Source organism: Accipiter gentilis, chromosome 30 (genome assembly GCF_929443795.1).
Source record: "Accipiter gentilis chromosome 30, bAccGen1.1, whole genome shotgun sequence".
NCBI lineage: Eukaryota > Metazoa > Chordata > Aves > Accipitriformes > Accipitridae > Astur > Astur gentilis.
The window spans coordinates 14115394-14139729 of record NC_064909.1 but is presented as its reverse complement, the minus strand read 5'-3'; the positions used below and the strand labels follow the sequence as shown (position 1 = coordinate 14139729).

The 24336-nt window shown below is 41.2% G+C and overlaps 2 protein-coding genes across 4 annotated transcripts in view; one reads left to right on the top strand and one right to left on the bottom strand.

Moving 5' to 3' along the window:
- The window catches only part of AIDA (axin interactor, dorsalization associated), a 30708-nt gene extending 11926 nt beyond the window's left edge, over positions 1-18782 (top strand). Inside the window, exons 4-11 of one of the 2 annotated variants that reach the window (XM_049833957.1) lie at positions 1040-1094; positions 6450-6513; positions 6948-7054; positions 8800-8811; positions 11466-11588; positions 14340-14462; positions 14954-15071; positions 16021-18782. In XM_049833957.1, the coding sequence (XP_049689914.1) occupies positions 1040-1094; positions 6450-6513; positions 6948-7054; positions 8800-8811; positions 11466-11588; positions 14340-14462; positions 14954-15071; positions 16021-16117 (699 nt within the window). In that variant the 3' untranslated portion in view covers positions 16118-18782. The remainder of the gene's footprint in view (positions 1-1039; positions 1095-6449; positions 6514-6947; positions 7055-8799; positions 8812-11465; positions 11589-14339; positions 14463-14953; positions 15072-16020) is intronic. The other variant, XM_049833958.1, reaches the window with a different exon arrangement.
- A 747-nt stretch (positions 18783-19529) lies between these two features.
- The window catches only part of MIA3 (MIA SH3 domain ER export factor 3), a 28328-nt gene continuing 23521 nt past the window's right edge, over positions 19530-24336 (bottom strand). Inside the window, exons 19-29 of one of the 2 annotated variants that reach the window (XM_049833950.1) lie at positions 23511-23612; positions 23352-23412; positions 23194-23229; positions 23035-23102; positions 22647-22744; positions 22394-22525; positions 22008-22076; positions 21822-21898; positions 21610-21681; positions 20816-20972; positions 19530-20422 (exon numbers count right to left, since the gene is read on the bottom strand). In XM_049833950.1, coding sequence (XP_049689907.1) covers positions 20097-20422; positions 20816-20972; positions 21610-21681; positions 21822-21898; positions 22008-22076; positions 22394-22525; positions 22647-22744; positions 23035-23102; positions 23194-23229; positions 23352-23412; positions 23511-23612 — 1198 coding nt within the window. In that variant the 3' untranslated portion in view covers positions 19530-20096. The remainder of the gene's footprint in view (positions 20423-20815; positions 20973-21609; positions 21682-21821; positions 21899-22007; positions 22077-22393; positions 22526-22646; positions 22745-23034; positions 23103-23193; positions 23230-23351; positions 23413-23510; positions 23613-24336) is intronic. The other variant, XM_049833951.1, reaches the window with a different exon arrangement.

Genomic DNA, 24336 nt, shown 5'->3' with positions numbered 1-24336 from the left:
CACTTTGGGGAGCATTTTACTTGCTGCAGTTTTGTTATGGTTTCTTAGAAGACAGTGAAGCAGTTACTAAGTGTGGTCATCTTTTCCCATTCTTCTAACAGTATGGGTATAGCTGCTTTACTGTCCTTCTGTAGTCTTGCAGGAGGTCCCTGTTGACACTTGGGCAAAATAAAGAAAAAAAACCCCCAAACCTACCAGGACTTAAAGAAATGTTGAAAACAATGAGTAATCTTAAGAGATGCCAAGGGTGCAATGACACAATAGGCAAGACCTGATCCTCTGCCTAAAAGAGGATGTTCAGTGTCAATCCTCTTATTTGCACTACTTCCCTTATGCCAGCTCTGCCACTTGTTGTCTTGAAATAGGCTAGTTCAGCTTACCAAACTGTTGATGAACTACCCCAGAATAAAAAATAAAAAACTTTACTGTTGAGTTCGTAAATATAATAGGCTTACTGAGAAGCAGACATGTGCTACAGACAGATGAGGCAACTGCATCTTCAGAGTTGGAGAAAGCAGAGGTGGGAATCCCTCTTCCATGTGCAGTGAGCTCTTAGCTGAGTGTTTGTCAAGCTCATCCTGTATACTGTAATTTCTGCCAGTGTTACAATGTTGGACGTGTGTCTTGAACTGTGAATGCTCCTGTTGGAGTAACACTTTGCAGTGCAGTCTTACAGCTGATCTTGCTTCAGAACAACTTGATTGGAGAAGAATTAAAACAAGTCCCTCTGTCTTAATGTTCCTGTGCGTAGTAAGTATGAAAGAGCAACTAGTTGCTTTGAAAGTATTTATTTTGCATTAGAGCTTGGAACATGGGGTAAGTTTGTTCTCAATAAATGAGAAGTAATGTACTTTCTGCCTCACTTGTGAACCTAGCCTCTGTTTGAGAGATTTTGTTTGGGATGTTTAGGACTTAGCTTTGAAGTAACCTGGTATGCTTGAACAAAGGAAGCACCTTGCATGCTTATTCTAAGATACGGTAGCTCTGTCTGAGGGGAAGGTGCATACTGACATCTAACTTTTTCTTTGTAATGTCCTAGTCCACCCAATCACAGGATGAATTTAAGCTTGAGGATTTGAAGAAGTTGGAACCAAGTAAGTAGTATCTTTGTATTTTGAGTGACATTTATCATTACAGTGGAAAAAAAGACAGTAGCGTGAATACTGACTGACCACAATGTGGTTTGACAGTAAGTAATGCTGGTTTTAGGTGGTTCTTCCAAATATCTGTTACCACGTAGACAAAACCTGATGTGTATTAAGGAATGTAATGTGCGTAGTTTCAAAGTATAGTAGTCCTAATGTTTAACATAATGTATTCATCTTTATTCTCAAATAAGTAATTTTCTCGGTACTACTAATTTTTGCATAAAATAGTAATTTAAGCTATTGGTAGTACAGTATATAATCAGCTGGAAAATTTACCCACACATTTCTTCTTTGAACTGAATTTCAACACTTTGTGGTCTTCCTCCTTGCAGCATGAAATTTATTTTTTCTTTTGAAAATATTTAACTTGTGCTCATGGTAGCCAATCACCTGTCACCTACCACTGTAATGCTACCAGACTAACAAAGTTAAGAGTCAAAGTGAGGATGTGAGTCAGTCTTTGAAGGGTTGTGTGTGATGTTGTTTTTTCCCAACTGCTCCTGGGTCAGTTCTTGGTATGTCAATCCAGAAATAACTTTTTCATGTAGGAAGTATCTATTTATCTGCTACATTTTCCTTCCCGTAACACTGGCTGCTTTGTTCTCAAAGCATCCTTATAATCAGAGCTTCCACATCTAAGCAATATTATCCTGAATGCTAACGTTTCTACAATTCTTGGGGAACAGGAGATGTGGAATGCCTTCCTTCATGCAATCAAAAGCTGGTTTTATTTTGTTCCTGTCACAGTTGTATCATTAAGGGAGATGTTGGGATAAACATGATGGGCAGGCAAGTGTTTACACTTCATGAATAAGCTGAATTTCTCTGCATTCCTGTTCTCTAAGTAACCGACACAGGATCCTACAGGGAAACTTGTCAAGAAGCAGGGCATTGAGCTTCCTAATGTCTCTACCAAAACATAGAGTCCAAATGCTTTTAAACTGTTCCCTGAAAACGGAAAATGAAGGTAGGTTACAAGACTGCTAGGTCTGTGAAGACTCTAACTCAGGAAAGGGTTTAACTATATGTTGGAAGTATTAGATCTTTCTCAGTCTACATATTGCATGTCTGCCCTCTGCATCCTCTGATTTGGGATTATTTTGTATAGATACCTCTGCTCTCCATTTACAAAGTATTTAAAATGTAATCATTTAATGACTGGATTTTAGACTTCGTTGTGCAAATGCCCTGTGAGTGACTGAATGGTGGAAGAGGGAGAGGAATCGGGTTTTATTTGATCAAACTGTTCTACAAATCAGAAAAAGTGACTATTGAAGGGTTTAGTCAGATTTTACATTCTGCCAACAGACATAAAGCTTCCCTTGAAATGCTTCCTTTTCTTAAAAGCCAAAATTTCAATTACGGTGCAACAGTCCTGTTGCTTGTCTTACCCTCCATCAGAGAATTGATTTTTAGCTGTCAAAAAACCTTTTTAACAGTGTGAAGTGCATTCAGCCCATGCCTCATACAACAAGCAACTGTATTAAAACTGAGGAAGAGTGTGTGGCCATCAGTTTTTAAAGAGTTATTTTCCTTGGAGGAGGACGAGTGCTTCTACAATAACAATTGAACATTGATGTTCTTAATGCTGCTGTCTGACTTGGATTGTTCTGGCCTCTTTCTGAATTGTGCCTTTGTTTTGTGGTTTTTAAGTATATCTTGAATAGAGTAAATCTTAATCAGGCCAACACCAGCCATTTCATAAAATACACTGTGAAGTGTTTTAATTTGTGTGTTGTCAATTTTCTCTTGCGTTCCACCAGAAAAAGCTAAAAAAAAATCTGGGCTGGCAATGCTAATAAGCGATTCCTTTGTTAGGTCAAGCCATTCTGTTAGTGTGGAACGAAAACAGCTATTCACACAATTTGGCTTGTTTTAATTACTTTTATGCCTGAAGCTGTCAAAATGGCTGAGAAAATTGGTTTTGGTGTTGTTATAACAACCAGCCCCAGTGCCCCCACCCCGCTTTTATTTTTAGTTTTGTGTTGTCAAATTCTAACTTCCTACTTAAGCTTGCATTTCACGCTGCTTGGAAAGTGAAGCAGTTGGCTAGTTTTGTTTGTTTATAGGATTTGTCACTGAATCTTTTGTGCTAGAGTAATGCTACAGGAGGGTCCATACATACAAATAGTTCTTTTGAGACTACACTGTGTGAAATCATTGCTAACACACTGGCTCTCACAAATCCTTTTCTTGTGAAAGCTTATACCAGTGTTATAATACACATTACAAATGGATAGGCTGGGACATCGCGTGTGCCTGTGTTCGTGTGTGATAGATAATTCTAGCTGCTAAGCGACTAGTTTCAAACTTAGTGTATATGTATCATAAGAGAAGTAGATACTGGGTTGTACTAGGGAGCCTGGTATCTGAATTATTTTGTCTTATCTATTTAAAAAAAGTAAATCAGTACAGGTATCATGGGCTATCGCTAAAAATCTCAAAGGACAGTGGTCTTTACCAAGTTAGTGTGTACCGGTCTTACAGCTCATGTTGATAATTTCTTTTGAAATCTTTCAAGAGAGAGCCAACTGCTGATAAAATCAGTGTGATATTGTCTAACGTCACAAAAGAAAAGGCAGCTTCTGCATGAGAGCCTGCAGAACAGTATTTTTAAGATTTCTGTTGGAAAAGTAACATAAATGGAGACCACGATGCTGGGATCTGCCTATTAGTTACACACATGGAGAACTTTCTGTGAATCATGCTTTATGATTTACAGCATTACAGAGTGGAAGTGCTCTTTCTCCCGAGGTGATGTCTGTTTTTAAAAACAAAACAAAAGAACAAAAAAGCCCAAACCAGCCTTTGAAAGCTTAGGTGCCTTACGCAGTATTGCAATGGAGATTTCTGTTTCTTGTAACCTAATGTTTGGTTTTTTGTTGTGGTTTTTTTTTTTTTTTTCCTGCGATCTGGTTGTTTTTATTTAAATCATCTGAAACTCACACTTATGAGAGATGAAAAGAGGATCTTCCTTTTCCTCGAAGGATGATTGTTGCATTGCTGTTTTATTGCTTTGCTTTTTCGTAGTGGCTTTGAATAAGTATTTCACCAGGCTGAGTGCTGTAGATCCACTTCTTATCCTGATGATGTTTAAAGGAGCAGTTTCGTAGATTGCCATATTACAACTTTGCAAAACTTTTTGCTATTGGTGATGAGACAGACTTGAAGGCCTTTTAAAAACTTGATCCACAGCTTTCTGTGGCAAAAGGCAGGAGATTCTGGATGGTGTTTCCAGCAGTGTTTCTGAGCTAAACGCTCAGCATCACTGCCAGGATGTCCGAAAGCCGCGTACTCTCGTGGGGAGTCTGGTACCAAGGCCCCTGTGCGTGGCCGCGGCTCTGTGGCAAGGGGGTGTATGCTCGGCTCTCCCTCCAGGCAGCATCAAGACTTTAGGCGCTGTAAAACTGTTTGCCTTTTTCCTGTACCCGTATCAGTGGAGTATTTTGTGCCCTCTAGTGATGACAGAAATGTATTACTAGAAGGTTTTTGCAGGGGACGTTCATTCACGTAGTGAGAGAAACTGGTTGCTGGGAAGAGAGAGGAATCTAGTGCTTACCAACCTTTGGAAGATGGGAGGAGAACTACTGTCATTTCTATTGCATCTGTACAACGTGCCTATGATCTGTAAGAGATTGCGCTTTACCGAGATTTTTCTGCCTGGGGCGGTTTCACTTTCTGTCTCCAGTATGATGTAGCTCTCCAAGAGCTGGGGAATTCTCAGCGATAAAAATCCCCTTCATTTCCTGAACCTCAGCTGCGCTGGAAGGTGACTGTCTGTTATTAATCAGCTGCTTTTCTGTTGGGAAGTGGCTGTGATTCTTCACCACTGTGTTGAGATCTGCATTACTGATCCCTCAGAGTTTAATTCTTCGGAGAGAGACTTGGCATCAGTTTTGTCTGTCATCTCTGACTGAAGGCAGCTTAGAGCTTTCTATGTATTTATGTGTTGTGTCCAGCTGGAATCAGGTAGTACCTAAACCTCTCAGGTGGTAGTACAGAAATCAGAAAAAAAATCAGCAAAGACTGCAAAGATCTTTTGTGTTCTTTATAGTTTCTCTGAGGGATTCTTTTTTCATTGTACCGTTCAGATTGTGTCTGGTAAGTTAATGATGGAGCCCATGCTGAGTGATGTGAATGTGAAGACAGACAGGGAAGCTCTCCTACGCTGGCTGAATTGTAGTGTGCAGAGGCAGAGGGGCCTGGCAGTGGTTACTTAAACATAACTAGTATTTAAGTACCTCTGGGTATTTGTGTAATCTTAGCATTGTTTTAAAATGATTTTGTTCTCATTCAGTAGTCCTAAGGGGATATCTCCTGTGCTCTGAGAGGGCTTAGTGCAAAGTGAGGCTCAGTGAGAGGACTCAGTTTTAATACCTCCTCTCCCCCTGCCCAGTCTGGGATACTCATTGTCTGGTAGGAGAGTGCCTCTCCCTGCAGGCGTTCTCTTGTAAATTTTTAGGCCCTTTAGCCATCATGAAATGCTTATTTCTTTCACATGTTTTTGGAAGTTTTGCTTTTACTCATAAATGCTTTTGGAAATAACAGCTAAAGTTGTGATTACTAAAACTTGAATAAATTTCCAATACAAATGGCAAAGCCATTCTCCACCAAATGCTGGAGAGTATAGTCAGTGTCTCTGGGGCCTGATGCTCAGATGTTGCACTGTATCTCTTCTGAATTTTGTCAATCTGCCCAGACATCTGAGGGCAGAAAAAAAAAGAAAAAACAAACGAACAAACTCACCACCACCACCAAAAAAAAAAAACCAAAATGCATGCACAAAGAAATAGGAAATCTCAACTAAGCTATGTGTTACCAGCATGCTTGGACTTCTACGGTGGCTGCCTGAATGTGCAGCCTACATGTGTGCTGAATTGTGTCAGTTCTGGAGACTTAAATCTGTTTGGAGCTGATGCCAGTAACAGCATAACCTTCCTTTCAATAGCCACCAAAGATTGCTACCATTACCCTGGGGCCTCTAGCTTTTTATCACGATGCTTTTGGTTATTGCCGTGTTAATCTTCCCTGTCTCTGTAAGTGTGGTGGTGATTAGGTACTGCAGTTGCAGTTAGCCTGTCTGAATGTTACAGTGATACAGCTCTGATCAGGACTGTACTGGTGTTTAAAATCTGAGAGAGGGGGTTGTTGGGTGTTTTTTTTGTATGATCTGATTGTTTTTTAAATATTATTATTATTTGTGTGTGTGAAGATGCTGTGAGAATGGACATAGCTGTGCAAAGTAGTAGAATTAATGCTTGTTTATGGATATGGATTCTTATTTTTTTCCCGTCTCTGCAGTCTTAAAGAATATCCTCACTTATAATAAGGAGTTCCCCTTTGATGTTCAGCCTGTCCCACTCAGGTAAGAGAGAATTGGCTCACTTCAGGTACAGATACTTATCTGAAAGGGAGCATAGCCTGGACCTGGTGTATGTCTGAAATACTAGAATTTCAAGAGCCACCTACTTGCTGTACTGCTTTGGGTAAACTGGTTAATAAAAGAACTTACAAACTCTGTTTGTCTAGGTACCATTAAAAATCAAGCCCATGCTTTTGGTAAAAACAGGACTTGGTACATCCCTACATGCCTCAGTATTGTCTCTTGTTTTTAGACTGTGTTTTCTGTTGGGCTGAGCTCCTGCAATCTCTGTCAGAGTCTACAGGTACAGGTAGTAGTTAAGAAGTATGAAAAGACATTAAAGCATGTTGCTCCTGCTCTATATTCAGATGCTGACTTGTGAGTTGAAAGCCAGATGATGGATCTTTGGTCTCATTCTTCTTTCTCACGTTTTACAGGAAGATTTTAGCACCTGGAGAAGAGGAACACTTGGAGTTTGAGGAAGATGATGAGGAAGGAGGAGCTGGAGCAGGGTCTCCAGACTCTTTTCCTGCTAGAGTTCCAGGTAGGGGCACTAGACTTGCCATGCCAGTCTATGTAGTATGTGTAAGTTCTGTCTCTGAGAAGCCCCTTTTTTCACCTGTGATTTGAAAAGTTCGGGTGAGAAGCAACAGGCTCATGTAAACTCTAGTGCTGTATTGGAGAACCACAAAGGTGGCCAGTGGATTTTTTTTCTCAGCAAACAATATCTTATCGCAAAACAGTTGTGTGGATAACCTGTGAGGGTGGTACCATCTACTTCAAATAATTAGCCTTTATTCCTTGTTCAAACTCAGTATTTTTCATTCCATGCACTTTCTTAACTGTAGTATGTGAAGTTTCAAACGCATTCAAATGTAAATTGTGGCAATGTTCCTCCTGCAAGGAGCATCACATCCTGCTAGAGATGTGATAAGTTGTTGCTGGTTATTTTTGTGTTGCATAGTCTGGTGAGACAATGGCTTAGACTAAAGCCAAGCTCTGAGAGGATAAAGAAGGGGCTAGCTTTGCATTTGATAGCTTAAGTCCTTGTCCATGTGAAAGCACTTGTAGAACTGGATATACCTACAGATTCTAGAGAAGGTCTTCCTGTAACTTCAGCTTCTGACAATTTACCAGGTAAAGGAGTAGGATGTTCCAACAGAGATTCTTTTGGTTCCTTGTGTGGTTTCTTTGCAGAAGAAACAAGTTTCTAGTTTCAGAGCAGGCTGGCAAACTTTGTATTTCAGGAAGGAGATAACAAGTAGGGAAACTAGTACTCGAATTACGGTTGAAAGAGCTGGGGTATTGCATTACTTATGCCTGGAGAAGACACATCTCTGTCCTTAGATCTGAGCCAATGCATGCTACTGAACATGATCCCTGCAGGCTATACTGACGTAGATATGCACAGTCTACAGTTGTTTATGCTGAGCTCACAAATAGGCTGTAATGTATTGTGATATTTTATTACTGACATTTACTATCTTGATCCTTTTCATTCACCATGATAAATCCATTTATGAAGATGCATTCTGTCTGTCCAAAGTACAGCAGAGAGACCTTGAGTAGCTCTTGGTATGGTGGTGAATCAGTAAGGCTTCGACCATTATCATAGTCCCAATGGTTATCTCTGTGCAACCCATTAGAGCTGTATGCATATAGTGGACATAGAAGCTGTGTATATGCTTAAGAAAGAATTTAAGTTGATGATAGACAGATTGAATGGACAGTTTAATCATTTTCAAAGAAATAGGGGAGCCAAACTGGAAAAAGGAGAGCTTTGGGGCATATAGCTTCTTACAGAATTATTCCTCAGCAAGACCATGATTTTAAGAGGAGGTGAGAGCAACTCCTGAACTTACTGATATTTTCCATTGTCATCTAAGTAATAAACTGCATATCTCACTTTTCTGAATTTTGTTTGCATTAAGGTAAACTTCCCCATAGCTACAACAATCTAAACCCCTAAGGTGGTTTTGTACTACTTGAACACAGATCTTGTCTCCCCATTGACTGTAAATCAGTGTGGTGTTTCTTGCCTGATTGGAGATTGGTCTGTTGATCTTTCTCTGGGTGAGGAGGCTTAAACAAAAGCAGTTTGCAGCCTTCTGGGGTGAACCTTGTAAGTAAAGTGGACTTTCCATATTGTATTGATAGAACTGTGTTGCGCTCCTTCCTTCTATATGCCTTTAATCCATAGTGCATAACTGTATTGTCTAACTGATCATGGTCTTGTCTTCTACATGCATGGCTTCATCGTTATCACATTGCACCATTCATCTAACCCAGGAGCCAATGAAGGTATGATAACCTTTCAGTATATACAGTTATTTCTTTGATTGTATTCATGTAGCTGTGATGTTCTTCATTCAGCTCTTAGTTTCAAGCCTCGAAATACAATCCTTGGTAACATAATACTAAGCATCTATGTGTTGATCTTAATTTCCCTTCAGTACCAGAAAAAGGGAAAGTTGTATTTGGTGACGCGCCTTACATAGCTCTCTAGAAGTCCTACTGTGCTAATAAAGACATTTTGACTTGCAGTGTAGCCAAAGGTAGGTGTAGCTAGATTTTTCTTTAGTGGAATACACATTTTATGGGAAATCTTACACAAAGAGTACTTATGTAGTTAGACTTCTGTGCTGTGTGGAGCTGAACCGACCAATGGCTTGCTGCCTCTAACAGCAAAGGTTTCCTGTCTTTCTCCTGGTTATATACTACTTTATTCCAGCGCTGTGCTGGCAATGGATTCTTCTGTGAACCATTTCCATTTGTGAACTCAGCAGGAGACTTATCACTTTTTCACTTTTCTCTGAATCGAGGTTTGGGAACAGAGAGACTGAATGCCTGTGTCTAGGTGGGAGTGAGCTGTTGGGTTGGCTCACCTTTGTGTCTCTGAAATGCACTTGTAGGAGGACGGTTATTTCATCTGTAGATGCTCCCTTCCCCCTCTGGCAATGATGCCCTGTGGTTGTGTCCGAAATGGCTGGCAGTTTTCTCATGAAAAGCCTCAGTGTGAGCCTGCTGCAGGCTAACGGGCCCAAGCCGTGGTGGCAGACTGGCAGTGCGGTGCCCAGCCCTAGTGAAGCTATACCATAGAGAGGTTACTGTCAGCTAATGGCTCCTATATGAAATGACTACAGAGGCTTCAGTGAAAAACCTGCTTGGGTGGCTGCGGCTTGCATGAGACAGGTTACAGTCAGCTGCTTTAGTCTATTGCTGGCTTGGCTGTTCACCCTGCTGAGGCAGAAAGGAAACTGTGTTTCTTGGAGACCATCTGTCATACTGTTCTCTTACCTGCTGGAAGTGAGCTTGACTTTCCTGTTCATTGCACCTCTGCAATTTCACACATTCTGGAAAGCATTTTTCAAGAACAGAATAATTTTTGTTAAGCCACTGTTTTCATAATAAATGCCAGTCTGATGCATCTTTTAGGTGATTTTTCTGTCAAGTATCCCATTGCTTAGTGCCTTTGAGTGACGGATAGGAAAACTGAAGGTTACAGTTCTTCTTGGCTCTTGGGGGGCATGCTGCTTTTAGGAGACAACTGAAAGATGGCAGAGCAAAGTTTTGTGCCAAAGAGAAGACGGGCTTGCTTCTACCTTCATTTAGATTGAAATAAGAACGCTGCCTTTGAACTTCTGTTCAAAGAGACAGCAAGATTAACTAAAGCATGTATGGTGCTTTGCAGAAATGGGTGTTCTCTCGTAATTTGCTTTTTAATGTTTCTGATACTATAGTCAGAAGTCAGTCCCATTCCTTCAGAATGGTGGGTAGAATTCTGCCGTGATACATTGTGAAGTGTCTGCAGATGCAGTACCTTGAAGGTCATGAGTCTGCTAGCAGCCAAGACAGGAAATACAGAAACGTACTGCATCATGGATGTAAATTCAAGTCTTACTGATGATTCTGAAAGAGGGACTGAGTGTGGGAATGCTCATGAAATCTTGCTGAAGCTGTGGCTCTAGTTCTAAGAGCAGAATACACGGTCCCCTGCTGCAAAGCCAGTCTCTCTAATAGGACAAAACCTCGTTGGTTCTCCAGCTCCTCAAGCAGATCAAAAGGAAAAAAAGTATCAAGGAAAACCCATGTTGGACTTGCCAAAGGAAACTATTATTTTGTTAGATCTCAACACTTGGGATAACTTTTTTTTTTTAATTAGGAAACCAAAACTTTAAATCAAGCTTGCTCATGAGTCTAAGGATTTTCTGTCTTGGTGTTTATTCATCTAATACTGGAGAGAGGCTTAAAGCCTGCTAGTTTTTTGCTAAAATCAGCATGGAGAAACCTATGCCTTTGTTGATGACAGAATCTCATGGCTTTTAGTGAGTTTGAACAGTTTAGATTTCTTGCCAGCTGCGTTGTCTTCCTCAGCACTGTGAGGATTCATTTACACTGACCATGAAGTTTTGATGCTAAATGTTCTTGATGCAGAGCTGGGAACCACTTCCTTAAGGCAGAAGGGAATGTAGGGGGGTGGGGTGGAAACACGTGTCCCCCATCTCTTCCCCCCCCCGCCTTTAAGTAGAGGCCAGTAGAACTTAGATAAGGAAGAATCTCTCTTCTGATTCCCTTATGTCCAGTGGGATTTGCAACAATGCCATTTTCCTCCTTATTCTCCCAGTCTAAATCTTCAACATGAAGCCAAGCCATGTTCAATGGGGTGGGACTCCTGATTAAGTGTCTGAACTTCCTGTAACTGCAGATTGAATCCAGCTTCCCAAATTTAATCCTTAAAAATTATATAAATGAGTTATTCTGCATGAGAGCAAGAAAGAACACTTTAAACAAAGTTCCTCTTTCTTCTTATAAAAAACTAATGCCATGAATTCATTTGACTTGAGGCAGTTCTAGGTTGGTGGTTTTTTTGTGTGGGCTTTGAAATCCATCAAATGATGTTGTGTGTTTGCTGTAAGGTGACACAAAAAGTTAATAATATGCTTTATTCTTTTCAGGTACTTTATTACCCAGATTGCCATCTGAACCCGGGATGACATTACTCACAATCAACATAGAGAAAATTGGTCTGAAAGATGCTGGGCAGTGCATTGATCCTTACATCACAGTCAGTGTAAAGGGTAATGATTTCTGTTCCTGGCTCCTTATTTCTAGTTTGGAGAGAGTGCGTTTTCTGAAAGCTGTATTGATTTTTTCAACCTGCTGGGAAAAATATTTGTTGGTACTTGCATTTTCTATTGTGGACTTAAGGCTTCTGCTTTAATCAAGGGTGAAAAATTCTCTATTTGAGAGATACTGGGAGCCGAATCACTGCAGGAGACGTGCTTATCTGTGTGCTCCCAGGGTGCCTTCCCCATGCTGGGAGCTGAGTATCAGTGACTTGGCAGACTGTACTTCTCTACTCCATCTTCTTCAGCTGACTTAAGTACAGATCTGTCTGGACTGCTTGTACTCCCCAACACGTATTGGTCTCTGGGCTTTCTGGAGATGGTGAACCACAGCCCACTGCCTCTATTCTTGCCTGTCATTAACCTAATTTTTTAGTAAAACATATAGATCATCTTACCAAGGCTTAAGGTTTAGAGGAATGGCTATGAAGCTGGGAAGAAAAGCTTACAAGTGGAATAAAATATGTTTTAGCCTTGGCAATGAAATATTTTGGCCAAAGCCTGGTGGGCCGACAGCCTCCCCTTGGAGACCCTCCACGAACCTGGAAGAACCTCTGTCTCTGTTAGTCCAGGACAGGCAACATGAGGATTTCTCACTGTTTCAGATGACAACATGGTTGATGTCTTTTGCTTGAGCCTGAGATTTTTGGCATTCAGACTCTTTCTAGTGGGAGCATCTGCTTCTTCCCCATTTGTTAGCAGGAAGCCCCTGTAGTCAGAATTGCTTACCCCTTAACCTGCCCTGCTTGACTTCTTATCTTTACAGTCTTTTGAAGTATATGATTTTTTTGTTTATCATTTAAAAATGTGTAGCTGAGCCAACAGCCTCTAGTTATTTTCAGTTGTGATAGTGAGCTTGTAAGTGTCCTCTTTAGATGTGCTATTGAATACCAAACGTAGGGACAAAATACTTGTTAGATATGTGATCAGGTGCTTCCTCCACCAGACAAGTTCTTTGGCAGAAGTAAGGGTCACACAGTATTGAATGTCACTTGAATCCCAGTGATGTTCTGAAGTGTTACCTGCCAAAATATATAGCTAGAAAGCTTGATCTAATCCTGCTTCCTGTGATGATTTTTTCAACGGTGAAATCTTCCACTTCTCTCTAGACCTTTGAGGAGTTCACTTGATTTGGGTGGAAGCTGAAGCATGACTCTCGCCTTCCCCAGCTGATACAACTGGTTTTTTTGTGGTTTCAGTCTTGGAAACATGCAGTACTTCTTTGTTTATGGTGTTGCCTTAGGTTTGCAGCATTATTTTTAGATTGTGTAACTATTCTTTGGGCTCTATTTCTTTTAGCACTTGTGGATCTTTTTGTCTGTAGTGTGGCAGAAAGCTGAGGGATGGGTGACCTCAGTGGTGGGGCTAGCTGGATGGATGTGGGTTTAATCAAATTTAATTCTTTAATGCTGAGTTTCTCTTGGCCAACAGGAAAATACCAGCCCTGATGGGATCCTGGAACTTATCAGAACTTGTAAAGCAAACATTCGTTGTTCCTTGCCACTGAAGTGTTTGTCTTTCTTAACTTATTACGTATTGTTAAAACTGTTGCTTGCCTTCAGAGCTAGCTCTCATTTCCTTTCTGGAGCTAAGGGATACTCTATATCACTAGGCTTACTTTCCCAACAAGTCTTTCTGTTAACATGTGGCTCTCTATTTGCAAGCTCCTATAAATGGTGGCTGCCAAGTAACAATGTAGAAAATAGGATCAAAAAGTGTGTGTGTGTGGGCAGGCTATCGCCTAGTCTGCTAATGGTGACTTTTTATACTTTATTTCTCAAGATTTTTGGTGAGGAAAAGTAACTCTGAGAAGTCGTTCTGCCCCTATTAGGAGTCTGAAGATGCTTTGTAGCTGTTTTCGTTGGTTCTATACCAGGCTGCTCTTCTGCAGGTTTGGGGAGAGGTTTGTTCCTGATGTAGCATTGGTGGTCCCAGCCCGCTCCCTGGATGAAGTGCATCAGTGGTGCTCCAGGGCCCCAGCCTTGTGCCTGTACCCCAGGCACAGCGCAGTGCTCTGTACTTGTAATCTTGGCCATGTCGTTGGCAACTTTGCTCCACCTGAGAGAAAAGGATCACTAATGAGAGGAGAAGGAGTAAGAGGACAAATGTACTCGTGTAAGCAGTGGAGGGTTAGTGAGAAACAATATTGTCTGTGGTGGCTGTACCTGAGCAGCACAACTGGTGGCTGGTGCTGAGAGCTGGAGTCCAACCCGTGGCCCCACCATGCCTCTGCCTGTGGAAAACCAAAGGGGAATAATGCACGTTGGGTCTAGGCAGCAAAGCAGGGCATATACCGCTTGTATAAGCCGTGCCCCGCAGACCCTGTGTGGAGGGCAGCCTTCGGTGCATATCCCATTCTGCCGGTTCAGTTGAAGTGCTGAAGCCCTGCTGGAGTCCTGCTTGCAGAGGGAATGGAATCCTTCACTGGCAGCAGAAAGAAATGCGCTCTTAAAAATAGAGAGGGATAATTCAAAAATTTCATCTTAAGAATTGTCAGAACTTCACCTGCTTTTGTGTTGCAATCAACAAGAAAATTCACTGACTGTGAAGGGGCATGATTGCCCCTTTTTTTAAGTTTAGGGGGAAAATCCAGGTGTGCATTAACTTCTTGTGGCAGTATTAGGAGTGATTCGTAAATGTCTTAAAGCAGAACCTTAAAGTCTGAGAAGCGTCTGCCATTCTTATGCTGTTTCTTTCCTCCAGATTTGAATGGGATAGATCTGACTCCTGTGCAAGATACTCCTGTGGCTTTGAGGAAGGAGGACACGTATGTCCATTTTAATGTGGACATCGAGATTCAGAAACACATTGAAAAACTAACAAAAGGTAGGTAGTATCAAAGACTTGAAACAGGGCCCAGGAGCTTTGAAAGTGTAGACACTAGGCTGCTCCTGATCTAATAAACAGGCCGTGCCTGAGCTGCTGCTGCTGCAGGGCTCAAGATCCAGACGAGGATAAAAATAGACCTTTGTATCCTGTCTCTTTCAAATCGGTCATTGTGATGACTTGCAGACAAGGGAGGAATGAAAAGAGATAAAAATGCAGCAGTCTGTTCTACTACACAGGTATTGAGCTGCCTTATCGCCTCCTTAGTCACTGGAAAAACTGTTACCTGGATATGAGTAATTGAGTGAAGAGTACAAACTCTTGTGAGTGTGATGAGCATTGTAAGAACATGGTATAGCTTTTGAGTAAATAACAGAAGTGTCGGACATAATTCCCTTCAATGTATGTAGAGCATCTTAATGGTAGATAAGTTTTCAGATAACTATTAGCCATAATTGCTAACTTTTCTATTAAACCATTTTCTACCCTAGGTGCAGCTATTTTCTTTGAATTCAAACACTACAAGCCTAAGAAAAGGTTTACTAGCACCAAGTGCTTTGCTTTCATGGAGATGGATGAAATTAAACCTGGGGCAATTGTTATAGAACTGTAAGTGATTTGCAATTATAGATGCCAATGACAGAGGAAATTAACTAGGCTTCAGTTACAATGTGTGGCTTGTTGCATCAAGGAAGGTTTCTTGGACTCATTAGATGGATTTTGATAAGGAATATCCTATTTTTAATAAAGAAGGGAAGATAAAATGCTTGTAGGTAAATAAAATGGCTAGAGACCCTTCTCAAAAACTAGACTATTTCCAAATAGAATGCTGGTGCTTGTAACTAAATTTTGCATGAAGTTAACAAATTCTGTGTGGGAGATTTTAATTTTGACCTTAGCTTGAGTATCAGAACAGCTGTATTAAAAAAAAAAAAAAATCAACTCACACAATCTTTTGGTACGGAACTTCTGTAAAGGAAATCTGATCTGAGACATGGGATACTGATTTGCAATTGAATTTTGTGAACATTTCAAAGCATTGTTGGGTGGCTGTGGTTTTTTTCCTGCCCTAAGTATACAAAGAAATAGATTAGCCAGTTATGCTGCTGTGGTTATGATGTGCATCCTACCCTTACTGTGTGGCTGAAGGTCTGAGTGAGGTTTTTTGAGGGCTTTTTTCAGGAAGAGGGTGAACCTTGCAATTCTGGGCATCTCTAGGAAGAGTGCTTAGTCAGTGCTAGCTTGAATACTTCTGAAGTACTGAGTAACTGATACTGCATCTCCTACAATCCAGCGTATTATATTGGGGATTCTCCCTACAAAAACCTTACACTCATTTAAAAATTGAAATCTTTGTTTTGTTAAAATAATAATCCTGAGAAAATCCCAGTTTGAGTTTCTTCCTGTAAATCAACTTGTTGTTGCTTCCAGAAAGTCTTGTCAGATGTATTCAAAAGATTATGGTAATAAGATCTGTACAGGACAAGCTTTCTAATATGCTTTCATCTTCCCACTTAGCCATTAGCACTTAGATTAACTTACTTTCTTGTGGTTACAGGTACAAAAAACCCACTGACTTTAAAAGGAAGAAATTGCAACTGTTGACCAAGAAACCACTTTACCTTCACCTCCATCAAACATTGCACAAGGAATGACCCTAGTTGTGAGACTTCTGTGAACTGAACCGCAAGTCATGGTAGCTCTGTGTAGTAGCCTTCGAGGGGCAGGAAAACGACTGTATTCATGCCAGTAGGTCAGACGGGACCATCACACACTGCACAGCACTACTTCAGGGTCAGAGGCAAGCCTACCATTCAAGTGCGAGATTTTTTTCAGTACCTTCCAGATACAGGTTTTTCTGAGAGCCCTGAAATACGTTGAGTGCTTTTCCTAATTTTGCTGTTCATCACTTTTTATCTTAACCGTTATTATCCTTTTGCCTCAAACTCCACCCAAGGATGGAGACTGCCCCTTTGCCAAACCTGTAGCAATAAAGATGTGGCAGGCCTACTAACTGTTTACACTTGCTGTGCTATTGTAGTTCCTCTCATCTGCATTTCGGAGTCCTCTGTAGCGGGCTGGGTGGCAGTAGACCGGGAGAAAGACAAGGTGGGGCGGGAAGGAGCTTGAGGTACTGCAAGTGACTTAAAGTGAGGGAGAGGAGGATGCTGGGTCAAGTGGGGTGGCCACAGAAGAGCTCCTCAGTCAGCTGTTGTGCTTTGGTCAGGCCAGGAGGAGGACAACTGCAGATGAGAACACTGAACTATGATTTTAAACCAAACAGCCTTGCCTGATCCACTCCTGCTGAGTTCTGAATACATGCTACAATCCTTTAAATCACCATTAGTCCCTAATAGATCTAATTTTTCTGAATCTTGCCACAGAGTGATTTGCAAAGGTGGGTGGGGGATGGAGAGAAGCTTTCTCCAGGGATTCATCCGGGTGGTGGTGGATGTTTTGCCACGTCAGTGACAGCAGGACAGGCCCCTCAGTGTTCAAGTGTCAATTTTCCAGAGCTTTTGGTAAAGCAGATCTGGCTGCAGGTTGACCCACCTTTTACATGAAACTGCTGTTCTTATGGAAACTGATTGTATGCGGTTTTCTGCATATTTTGTGCAAGTCTGGAAACTTCCTCTAAAAATTACCTTTTTATGTAAGTAGATAGGATTATCATTTATTTTCTATATTTTTGATTTGGTGTGTAATAAGCTGCAGGACATTGGCTTATTATGACACACTTACATTCACCTTTTGACCTAATAAAGGGACAGAAGTAGAACCCAGTCAAATCTTTCATATATTTGCGTGGATATTTAATACAATACTTTAAGGTTTGATATACTTCTTGCATATCTAACTAGTGCCTAAATACTCTGCTATGCTAACAAAAGACCCAGCTCCCAAAATAATGTCAAATACTAGGTTTATTTTAAACAGTCTGGATGCAGATTTATCACCAGTTCCTCTTTTCTGTCATGTAACCCCAAGATGTTACGTTATGCTTTAATGGAAGGGATGCTGCTTTTCCTCATGATATTTATCTACAGGCCCGTGTTCAGCATTTTTGGCTTTACCATATTGATTAGGATAAAAAGCTATTTTTGAATGTCCTAATCTTCTTGCCTTCCCTCTGTTCTGGTATAACTAGGGATGATGTTATTTAGGTATTACGAAAAAAGTCAGCAACACTTCCTCAAATTCCACTACTGAGGGGTGGGGGGGGAGGGAAGTGCAATTGAATTTTCCTCTTTATGGGTCTTTACAATGCCCCAGTGGTATTACATCTGATACATTGAATATCAAGCGCTGAAGAGATACCCTACAAGTTACAGAAATATCTCTGAATGCAGCATTCTGGATACCTGAATAAAAGGAAGATGCATACATTCTTAAATAAAAATCATCCTTTGAACGCTGCAAACGGATGGAGCAACCATTAGTCTATGGCTGCAGGTAAATCCCAGCTTGGTTGATAGCTGCATTACCTACCCATGGTCCCCAGCTCGCTCAGGTCTCTTTCTGACCTTCTAAGAATCTGTAGCACCGAGTGTCCCTGCAACATGTACAGCCCCTCTTGCTCAGCAAGGGACGATGCTGGGGCTCTGCCACCTCCTGTGTCTGCTGGTGTCACTCACGGCCTGGTGAATGGTGAAAGTACTGCCGTCAGTTGTGTGTGTGTCCCTTGTCCCATGACTGACAGCACCCACCCCTTCCTCCTCTTGCTGCTCCCAGAGGGTGATTCCATCCTGCTTTAAGTTGTTAACAGTAGCTGGGGGTGGGCAAGGGAGGAGACACTGACCATCGCAGAGCTTGGTGTTGGGGAAGGAAAGATCCTGAATGTGGAGAACCTGACTTTCAAACACAAATGTCCAATGTGCGCATCATTAGCCACTACGCAATTTGAACACTTTCACTTGAATTACAAACCCGTTGTTTCAGCTGCTTACCTTGACTCTTCTCCAGCTTGTAGATGTCTGTATTAACTCCAGTTATATGAAATGTCAACTTTGAAGTATTTTTGTTAAATACACAGTAGAGCTTTGTATTTAACTAATTGTGAATTAATGTCTGTAGAGTGTGAAATACCATTTTTAAAGTTGCTTCTAGCCTTTGTGTTTTTTTCTGTGAGCTGTCTTTCACTGAAAGGACTACTTGTCCCCACAACACAAGCTCTTGTATTGTTTTATGCTTTAGTGATGTTCTATCTTGTCTTTCATTTTAAATCTAAAGCTTAATACTTGTACTGTAAGAATGTAACACCTAGATGGCAAAGTTTAATGGCTGCTTGTACTCTGGCAGTAAAGCTGTAATGGCCTTTCAGTAGGGTTTTTTATTATTCCTAGTTGTTTTCCCTTTTTTTCTTCCTCAAGGATTACTTTTGTACAGAGTGCTTCTGAAAAACCTTAGTGTCTAGATAAGCAAGTGGGCCTGCTATGCCAAATACTACCTAGTCACCCTTGTAGGAACACATTCAGGGACTTCCTTGAACATCTACAAGTGTAGGGTGTGTTTTTAAAGCTATCCCATGTTCTGCATAAGCAAACTGATTTAAAGCAGTACTTGTTAATAAGGTTTATGTACACCCACTCTGCTTTATGGAAATTTTTTTTTTTAATGTGAGTGAGTGAAAAAGGCTATAAAAATACAGCCTTATTACTACAGAAGCCAAGTCAGTCTTAAATACCCAGTAAGATGAAAACAGTTCTCAAACCTTGCTTAATGCTGCAAGCCAGTCTTGAAATCAGAAAGCAATTATGAAATTTCTTAGTTTCTAGACTCCTGGAGCGATCACCTGTATTTCCAAACTAACTGCACAACTTCATAAAGGTTTCCAGCTCTGTACTGCCCTTCAGCAAAGTGCTGTCCCCCACATTGTCCTCAGCACATGAAGCAAGTCCATAACATGCCAGACTAGTTCAGCATGAGGGTAACAAAGTCTTTAATCTTGCAGCAGCAGTTATTCAGCCTTGATTCAGTTCTTCTACAGCTGTGACCAAGTTGCAGTCTCTGGTTAAATTACTGAACCGATGTCCTTTCCGAACAAAAAAATGGCACTGAAACAAAGCCTTCAGGGTTTAGCAAAAGAAATTTTGCTTTTTATTATAACTTTCCTTTGAATACAGTGTCATTTGTGTGTCTGATCTCTGACCAGACAGCTTTTTAAAAAAAAACAAAACAAACACCTTACAGTCCTCATGTAAACCCTTGGCCTACAATAATTGCAGCTTAATGATGTGATGGAGAAGGCAGGTAGGATAGCATTTTACTTAAAAATTATTTCCACAGGAAATGATTTGATTTACATTTTTCACGAAATTAGTTCATTCACCAACTGGTTACAGAGGCTACATTGAATTAAAACTAGCCACACAGGTACTTCCTTTCTATTGCACGTTTAGAGTAGGTTCAAGTCCATCACAAAAAGGTTCTTGCAGCCCAAGAGGATGGATGAGTTTAAGGTGATCATAAATGCACATAAGATGTCTGTAGCAATTGGATAAAAATTAATCCCGCAAAAGCTGAAATATACTGAAATGAGACAAATGGCTTCAAAGAGAGAGCCATTTCCTAAAATCCTGACCACAGGAAGTGCGCTAGAGTCCATTCCGCTGAGCTGCTGACCAGACCCTGCAGTTAGGGTTTCTGCACGGGGGGCTGTGTGTAGTCCTTTGGACCTGCCGGTGGTGGCGGGCCGGCAGGGTAGTCTCTAGGTCCCGATGGAGGCAAGTCTCTGTTAGGAGAAGGCGTATAGTCTCTTGAACCAGGTGGGGGTAGCCGTGGGCCTGGAGGATAATCTCGTGGCCCAGGAGGACCTAGGGGTCGAAAAGAAGGGTGCCCACGTCCATAGCCTCTTGGATCTGGAGGAGGTGGTAGTGGGCCAGGAGGCAGATCTCTCATTCCTAGGGGTGGGCCAGGTAAGAAATCTCTTGCAGCAGGAGGTGGCAAGGGAGCACCACGAACTAGAAGGAAAGGAAAACATGGAGTTAAATGAAATCTTGCTTTAACTTAAACGGTGAAGCTCCTGACTCATTCCTCATTTCTTCACTGTTTGGAGCAGCTCTAGGGTGGATCACTGTCACATGCAGACTTCCCAGGCCATGAATTATATTCTAGTGACTTTTGGCTCCTGGTTTCCATTTTAGACTAAACAAGGAAAAACACCTCCTTAATACCTTAAGGAGGCTTGAAAAAACCCGCCTGTCCGAGCTTACTGAGCAAGACAGCTAGACCCCAAGAAGCACGGGGAAGCTGTGTGCTAATGGATGGCAGATGGCAGTTCTGCAGTAGGCTTCCGAAAAGCATGGTAGGAAAAGTTAGGTTTCAGCACTCAGCACACGGCAATGCAACTGTACCTAGGGGCACAGGAAGAGGTCGAGGCCCGAAGTGCCCACGGAGAGGAGCTGGCGGCGGTCCGTAGCGAACAGGTGGTGGAGGCGGAGGTCCCATCACTGGGGAGGTCATGATGGGTGTCCCAGGAAAAGAAGGTGGGCCTTTGGGACTAGCATTAGCCTGTGCAAGATTAGGTTACACTTCAGTGTGTTACGCGCTGCATCAGAGAAGTTTTGACACTGCTGAACACCACAACCACTCACCAAGAGGTGGAAGGGGAGTGGGAAAGAAGAAAAGAAAAAACCCACACCCCAAAACACATTAACCAAGTAGAAAATAGGGAGAGTTACTGCACCATCATTATCCCTTCACCCAGAACACTGCCTGCACTACCTAGGAGTGAGTGCTTCATGTACCTTCTGAGATAACAAGTTTTCTTTAGCTAAAGCTGTACTAAAGAAAAGTTCAATCCCTTCTGAAGTGTCCTCAGTGGACATCCCTTTGGTAAAGGGCCTGGCACCCTGAATTACACACGGAATTGTGCTTAAATACCACAGGTAAGTCAGCTTGTTAGGATTATTGTTGTAGTCACTCCAAAGTGTTTGCCTATAGTCCTTAACATGAAAAGATCTCATTTTCTCAATTCTGTAAGAACCAGACAGCAACTGTTCATTGTTAGAGAAACCTTCTGAGACAGAGGTATAAGCTCTCAGTTAGTTTTGCAGAGCATTTTGTTATTTCGCAGTTCAGAACACCAAGCCTGTTATTCCTCTCCATCAAAGCAGAGTAACACCATATTCAGCCTCTGAATACTCACTGTAGCTGGTTCAATAGATGAAGGTGAATCAGTAGTTACACAGGGGGCTTCAGACTCTTTGGGAGAGGGTTGCTTTTTTTTTTTGGACAGCAAATAAGGATAGTGACAGGATATAGACAAGACAGAACACAATACAGTTAAAGCAGCTGCAGGAAGTACAGTGAATCATGTATTAGAAACGCTGCCTGAAGGTTTGGGTTTTTTCAGCTTACCACTCCATCCATTGCTGTGGAAGGGGAGGATGTTCTCGGCCCACTACTGATCAGGGATGCTACAGCAGGCCCAAGATCTGTAAAGAGAGCCACAAATGCATGTCTTACCATGCCTGGGGTAAGAAACATGGGGTTTAAATTACATAAGTGAATAAGTTGCAGTTGGTTGCAGGCCACATAACTTACCAGGAACAGACATCCTTCCAGGTAACTCTGGTGGCCTTCGTGGAACAGGGGGACCATCTACCACTGTACCTTAAGGGAAGCAAGAACCCCAGAAATCCTAATCAACACATGACTGAGCTATTTCTACTTAAAAAAAAAAAAAAAAAAAAAAAACAACCAACCAACCAAAAAACCCAAAAAAACCCCAAAAAACAAAAAACACCCCCCCCCCAAAACCCCCAAAACCAAAAACCCCAATCCACAAATACACACCAACCACTCATCTACATATTAATAAAGCAGATATCAATACTTAACACTATTCCTAGAACCAAGATCAGACCTTAGCGCTCCTGGTTTTGTAGCGTAAGAGGTAGTTACTACAGAAGAAAAGCTTCACTGCTTACCAAATTCACCTCTGGAGCCTTCCCTTCGAGGAGCAGAAAGGGGCCGAGCAGGAACTTCTATCATCTGTGTGGGTGATGGATTTCCTCCACTCACAGGTGATGGGCCAAAAGAGCCATCTCTGCTTAAGGGCCCTATGCCAAAGAAGAAAAAACCCACTCAATTTACTTTCCTACAATTTATCATAGCTTTTTTTTTTTTTTTAGGATACACTGACTCAAAGACCAAAGTGTTTGGAGAAACAGCAGCTTTTACCTCGTCGCGGTGGGACTTGGCGATCAGGTCTGCCTGGAGTTGGCTTTACAATTAATGGTCTTTGAAGCATGACGATTTTTTGGTTTACTTCTATTAATCTAATTTTAAAAAATAAAGGTTTTTTTATTATTCAGTTAACACACGTGAGTTATATTTGTTATAATGTAACAAGGCAAACTGCATTGTAAAATGTTACAGCTTTCACTGAGAAATCTTATTTTAACCACCAAAACGGTTTAATAGTAGTTTAAAATTAGTAACTCAAATGCACACTACACATTCTGAGCAAGCAGGCTAACTAAACACCTTGCACTGTTTAAGCACCTTCTCTCCCAAGCACCACACAGCTTGTTCAAAGAGCAATAAAAATGGTCTGTACTGTACTTACTTCTGTCTCAGGTTGGCTGCTTCTCTTTTTTCTTCAGCCAGAGCTCTCTCAGCAGAGCGGGCAATAAGCTATTAGGAAAAATTTTGCCAACTGCATTAACTGCACCAAGCTGAAGTCAAATACAAACTATTTGCATCAAAAAAGGAAGAACATTCTTACCCAATTGTCATGTGCCTTTTTCTCATGAGCAGCAATCTGAGAAGAACAGAAACATCTTGTTTATTTTGTCCAACTACTAGTATTTCCAATAACTCTCTACAGAGCATTGGAATGATGCAGTAAAAGGTGACACAATAACCAGCAAGCAGGAAGTTTACCTGGTTTTTGTAAGATCTCTCTGTTTTTTGCAATTCTTCCTCCATATCTTGGATCCTTTGCCTGTACAAAAGGAAAAGAGGGGAAGGAGAGAGGTTTAAATGAATTTTCTTGAATAGCTGAAATAAAGGAAAACAACAGCCTTCAGAAACTGAAGTTACTTGTAAACTTTCACTTCCTCAATGGCCAGCACGGCTTTTTCATCTGCAGCAGACAATTTCTGCTCCTTCTCCTGACGCTCATACTCTTCCTGGGTTAGTTTTCTGTATAGGAGAAGAAAAAAAAAACAAAACAAAACCACCATATATTCCACCATTCTATATCTACTACAACTCAAAATCAGGGTATCCCCCTGCTAACAACAGTGATAACAGAATCTGTAATAACAAAGAGACAGAAATACTGTCTTTTGAAATCAACAGACAAGCCCTTTGAGTGTAAAACCTGAAAATTAAGGACGCAGAGTTGACTGGAAAGTTCTGTCAGCATCTAAAGATTTGTCAGAATGTAACACTTGCAGACAGTTCATCTCTTCAGATCCTGTAGTCTACTTACTAATTCTACAGATGGTAATCCAGATTTACAAAGGTACAGACAAGGAAATATGCAGAACTGACATCTAACCAAGGGAAATGAAGAAATGAATATGTAGTGAAAAAGGGGGGAACTTCGGGCCCAGTTCACAAACACATTCAATAGTCATCAACCATGCGGAAAAAGCCTTTTTTTTTTTTTTTTAAGTATTCTCCATACCAATTTCTTACATAATCAATTTCCACAGTCCCTTTATAACCTCATGGTTCACTAATTTTTTTTATTTTTGACATTTTTCTGGAAGTATTTAAAAGGTCCATAATGTGTTCCTAACTTACAAGAGCTATCCCACAAAACTGGAACCATTGAACTGGTAGTAAGTTAACTGCTAATAGCCAGTTCAACACAATCCAATTCCATGACTACATGTGGAAACAGTTTTCTAGAAAAAAA